The sequence below is a fragment of the Lycium barbarum genome, chromosome 12 (assembly GCF_019175385.1).
Source record: "Lycium barbarum isolate Lr01 chromosome 12, ASM1917538v2, whole genome shotgun sequence".
Taxonomy (NCBI): domain Eukaryota; kingdom Viridiplantae; phylum Streptophyta; class Magnoliopsida; order Solanales; family Solanaceae; genus Lycium; species Lycium barbarum.
The window spans coordinates 77,855,942-77,861,446 of NC_083348.1; the positions used below are offsets into that span (position 1 = coordinate 77,855,942).

The window sequence follows — 5,505 nt, forward strand, 5'->3', positions numbered from 1 at the left end:
GGAGCGTGGTAGGCCAAAGTTGGTTTCTCTAGAATATAATTTTTTGTGTTGTTTCTTGATGGGAGATTTGTCTAGTGTGTAAGACCAAAAGGAAGATAAAATGTACTACTATACTACTTAACAAAAAGATCTAGGGGTGTAATATGAAGTTAGAAGAAATTTGATTTAACAAAAGCCTCTCTCAAGAAACACCTTTTCTTATTATTGTAGTATGACTAGGAAAAGCATAGGTCCTTCATCATTCATTGATCTAAAGAAAAAGTTACTCCAAAAAGCAAACTATTAGCTAGCTGGTTAAAGTGAATCTCAAAAACCCTAGCCCCCTCGCTCAATACCCAATCAAAAGCAAATAAAAGAAACTAAAAAATATATAATCAGAGGTACTTTAAATAATACTTTTTCTATTCTATGTTAATGAGTACCATTTTTTATAATCTGTTAAAAAAGTTATATATTATATTTTAAGTTAAATTTTTTATTTAACCTTTAATAATAGTATAACTTATGGTCATAAACGTGTCGTGATATATTTTAGATCACACGTAATATTTTTTATTCTTTAAATTTTACGCCTAGTCAAACATCGTCATATAAATTAAAATAAAGTGACAACTTTTTCATATTCATATATAAACACATATCTTAAAGTTTCAGTCTTAATTAAATCACTGGGTTTAGCATGTCAATAACAATATTAGAACTGGTGGAGTAAATTAGATAGAAAAAAAAAATGAAATGCAAACAAAAATAGGAAAAGTACAAAAGAGCCTGAGGCAAACAAAACAAAAAAGAAAAAAGAAAAAGAAAAGAAGAGCTTGAATCTTGGATAAAAAGGACATTTGCTCTTTCCCCTTTTCTTCACTCAAAGCTCTGTCTCAGTTCTTTCTGTCCTTTTTACACAAGAGATAGCGCTTTTTCTTTAACTTGTGAGAATTACATAGAAAAGAGGGAATTTCTTATTGTCGCCATGGAAATAGCTTGGAGCTCAACAAAATGCAAATGGGTCACAGCATTTCTTGTTCTGCTTGCTTGCTCTGCTGCTGGGCAAGTTGAAGATGGTACGTTTTTTTATTCTTTTTCAGTTTTACCATTTCCCATTTTGAAGCTATACGACAAATTAAACTGCATAAGTTTGTTCATACACTTAATGGGATGCTTATACTTGCTTGGTATGAGATCTGGTAAAGAATTTGTTTTGTCTTCGTTCTCAGCTTTAATGTATGTTTATTTAAGCATATAATCATTTTGGGACTCAAATTTAACATTGGTAGGAACATTTAATCATAAGTATATGTGTTCTTACTTTTTGTTACCTCTGTCACAAACACAGAGTAATTTCCTCAAGTTCCACAGCAACATTTTAATGTGTGCGCATCAAATGAAAATACTATCTTACACTCCTTCCGGTTCATATATAGCATTTTTATTTTATTGAAAATAAGTGTCTACTTACGTAAGTAATAAGAAATTAATTTCTTTCTTAAAAATGTACCCCTATTTAGGTAATTGAGTTTTTTTGTAATAAAAAAAACTTTAATTATCTAGTTTTTAATTAAGAGTGATCTAATTAAAATATCGGAGTATTTTTTTTCTTTTTAAGAGTTAGCATTTATCTTAAAAGGTATTCAGGACTAACTGGACATTTATTTTGAAGTGGGGAGAAATATTCTTTAGTCTCAAAATATCAAATAAAGTTATTAAAGGGGCAATATAATAATAAGCAATCATATCGTTGATGTTGATCGTCATGAGGTGTTATGGCGACACCCTGTAAGAATCATGACTACGCAGGAGTTTTGGACAATGCAGGGGTTATGGTCCTCACTCAACACAAATCACACCGATATATTTAATGACATAGTTTGTTGGAACTCACTTAATATAAAAATTTATGTGAAATTCTCAAATCACTTAATTAAAGCGGATAATTTTAACATTTTGTATATTTTTTTATTTTTTTTTGTGTTTTTTGTGTTTTGTTACATGTAAGTCCCTTTTAATTTCTTAAATTTCGTGAGTTGGAGAGGGGTTGTTTGGTTGAAAAGGAGGCAAGGATATATAGTATCATGACTAATATCAATAACAGCATTGTTACATTTTAGGCCCTACAGAGTTACTAGCCTACTATTTACCTATAGTATTTAATTGGATAAATATATTCCTCTGTACACGACCATACTTGTGAAAGAGCTTACCTCTGCCGTGTGAACTGTGGAGTGAATGTTCCTTCATATCATACATTAATATTGGGTACGACTTTCAAGTGGGCTAAATATTAAGTATCTTTCATACCCAAGGATGTGATATAAGTAATACTTGAAGAAAAAAAAGAATGTGGTATAAGTAATGATTAATGAAATGTGTTGACAATCATGATGTTTTAGGTTTAAATTTTAATGGTAGATAAAAATAATACTAGGCGACTTTATTTTCATTTTTTAAAATTTTAATGCACAGAGTTATCCGATATCTATGAGCAAATTGATTAGCACACCACCATTAATATATGTGTTAGTGTTAAAACAGTGGACAAAGTTTAATTCAATTCCAAAAACTCAGGAAGATACATATGTTAAAGGAGACGGTAATTCATTGGACACCAATAAAAAACAAAGACAATTGAATCTCAACTCCAACGAGTTGATATTTGCTTAAATGTGAAAACATTGTTAAGTAAATTTGCTTATTTAGTGAAGTGTGCATTTGAAGCACAAACCTTCCAAAAAAACATTTCATTGCCCGTTCCCGTCAAATGCATGTCAGAAAAGCATATTTTGTCAGGGTATTTCAATTTGTAGCAATCGGTTCTGGTGTGATGCCAACAAGATAAGTTAGAATCTCGGTGTTCGAGTCTTGGCCACAAATCCTCTTTGTTGATGCATCAAAATCAAATCAAATATTCTACCTTTCCATATTTCAAGTTCCTTGTGACAACTGAGAAGTACATAGAGCTCTAGCAAGTTAACAGGACCCCGCAAAATTTAATTGTTGTTCCGACAAAATGGGGCTATTCCAGGGCAAAATATGTACTCCTCCCGAGTATCCTCAAAACGGAAAAAATTTAAACAACAGTTGAAGAGTGAAAAAAGTTAAACGAGCTTATAACTTATGGCTTCTGAACTTATGACTTTTGATTTAAAAATATGTGCGTAAAATATTTTTTTATCTTATCCAAACACTACAAAATGATTAAACGTTATTTTGGCTTAAAAGTACCCAAAATTCATTTTTTTTAAACAACCCTATATCTATATTGGATTATCATTCATACCTTTGATTTTGCAGGTCCGTTAGTTAACGGTAATTTCGAGACACCTCCATCAGGCGGTTTCTCATCTGGAGACGGATTTTCCGACGGGCCCGCCGAAATCCCAAGCTGGAAATCAAACGGCACCGTTGAGCTAGTTGAATCAGGGCAAAAACAGGGTGGAATGATCCTCATAGTACCACAAGGTAGACGCGCAGTTAGGCTCGGTAACGACGCTGAGATAAGCCAAGAGCTTAAAGTAGGAAAAGGCTCAATTTACTCAATCACTTTTAGTGCGGCTCGCACGTGCGCTCAGCTAGAGTCACTTAACGTGTCTGTTCCACCTGCATCACAGACCATTGATCTTCAGACACTGTATAATGTACAGGGCTGGGATTCTTACGCGTGGGCCTTTCAGGCTGAGGAAGATGATGTGCGTGTCGTATTTACTAATCCTGGTATGGAGGATGACCCAACTTGTGGGCCTATTATTGATGATATTGCTATCAAGAAGCTTTTTGCACCAGATAAGTCCAAAGGTAAGGTCACTTCTGTTTCTTTTGTTGGGCCCATTTCCAGCTGTTTAACCTGTTTTGGTCAAAGACTTCATGTTTTAGTCATGAGTAAAAATATTTACTGACGTTGAAACTTATGTCCCATTGTTTGACCGATCATATAGTTAAAAAAAATGAAGACTTTGTAAATATCTGAATAGATATATCGTCATGTGGTCCTAAGATTTTTGAAACTTGAGGTTTTAAATATACGGTTAAATACATCATAATATTCGTATGGTTATATAAGTTTGTTATTAAGAGTAAAATGGAAAGTTTCAGTTAAATTATTTTCAAATTTAGAAAGTTGTCATTCTTGTTGGAATGGACAAAAAACAAAATTATATAAACAGGAATGGAGGTTGTATCTATTTTCATTTATTGTTTTCTGTTTAGACAGAAAAGTAGAAACAATTTAGATGATCAACATGGAGCAGAATGTAACATGTAAAGAACTACCAAAAATGCTAACTTGTTTCTTACATTGGCTATTGGAACAGATAATGCAGTACTTAATGGAGACTTTGAAGAAGGTCCATTCATGTTCAGGAATGCTTCCCTCGGCGTTCTGCTTCCGACCAACCTTGACGAGGAAACATCGTCGCTACCTGGTTGGATAGTTGAATCAAATCGAGCTGTTCGATACATAGATACATATCACTTCACAGTTCCAGAAGGAAAAAGAGCTATAGAATTGCTTTCAGGAAAAGAAGGCATTATATCCCAGATGGTTGAAACCAAGCCCAACAAGCCATACAGATTGACATTTTTGTTGGGCCATGCAGGAGACTCATGCAAGGAACCACTAGCAATCATGGCCTTTGCTGGTGATCAGGCCCAAAACATCCATTACACTCCCCATTCCAATTCTTCATTTCAGAATGCTAATCTGAACTTCACGGCCAAGGCGGACAGGACACGTGTTGCGTTCTATAGTATCTATTACAATACAAGAAGTGATGATATGAGCTCTCTTTGTGGACCTGTTGTGGATGATGTTAGGGTTCAACTATCAGGGTCTAGCAGAGTCGAGGTTTTGGGGTTTGGGTTTATGTTTTGGTTGGTAATTTTAGTTTTGGTTTAAATTGTTCTGTTCCACTCTTAACATATATGGGTATCCAATGTAGTACTACTGCAGGGAGGTTCAGAATCGGATGCCCCCTGCACATCAAAAAAAAAAAAAATCGTTTGATGTATTAAATTGCAGGTGTATATGCCTTCTCATGTCAATGTAGTATGTCATGGTAATTTTGCAATCAAAATTTGAAAGTGGTTCTAATTTATTAAGGTTCTGTAATCCTGGGCTCCTTTACACTATTATCTTCTGTGGTGCCATGATAAATAGTAATAGTACTAGTACATTTCTATTTGTCACTTGGCTCTGTTTGCAGATTTCAAACCAAAAAGAAGAGAAAAGACATCATTTCGCTCTGAAATTGGCACGAAAACGCACTTTACTAATTAAACTTAACTTTTAATTATATATCCCCCTTAACAATTTTTGTTTCAATTATTTTTTATCCTAAAAAACTAATACAATTCTTACAATGTGAGGTGTATTACACTCACGCCCCATCATTATCACGTCATTGTCATGTCAAAAATTACCAAATCTTCATTTTTTATTTTATTTTATTATTTTTTCTCTTTCTTCTTCTTTCTCCCTATCTTCACTACACTTGTAGCAACCACCACCGCTGCCAC

The 5,505-nt window shown here is 33.7% G+C and overlaps 1 protein-coding gene across 1 annotated transcript; it reads left to right on the forward strand.

Moving 5' to 3' along the window:
* The first annotated feature begins 853 nt into the window (after nucleotides 1–853).
* On the forward strand, nucleotides 854–5,098 carry LOC132622297 (protein DUF642 L-GALACTONO-1,4-LACTONE-RESPONSIVE GENE 2). The gene is made up of 3 exons (XM_060336882.1): nucleotides 854–1,058; nucleotides 3,286–3,786; nucleotides 4,302–5,098. The coding sequence occupies exons 1-3, from the start codon at nucleotides 968–970 to the stop codon at nucleotides 4,883–4,885; spliced, it is 1,176 nt and encodes a 391-aa protein (XP_060192865.1). The 5' UTR covers nucleotides 854–967; the 3' UTR covers nucleotides 4,886–5,098.
* The last annotated feature ends 407 nt before the right edge of the window (nucleotides 5,099–5,505 follow it).

Excerpts from the sequence above, each read along its gene's own strand:
- LOC132622297 (XM_060336882.1), top strand. The coding sequence starts at position 968 with ATGGAAATAGCTTGGAGCTCAACAAAATGCAAATGGGTCACAGCATTT. Across the intron at positions 1,059-3,285 it reads TGCTGGGCAAGTTGAAGATG|GTCCGTTAGTTAACGGTAAT; the intron begins GTACGTTTTTTT and ends TTGATTTTGCAG. Across the intron at positions 3,787-4,301 it reads TGCACCAGATAAGTCCAAAG|ATAATGCAGTACTTAATGGA; the intron begins GTAAGGTCACTT and ends CTATTGGAACAG.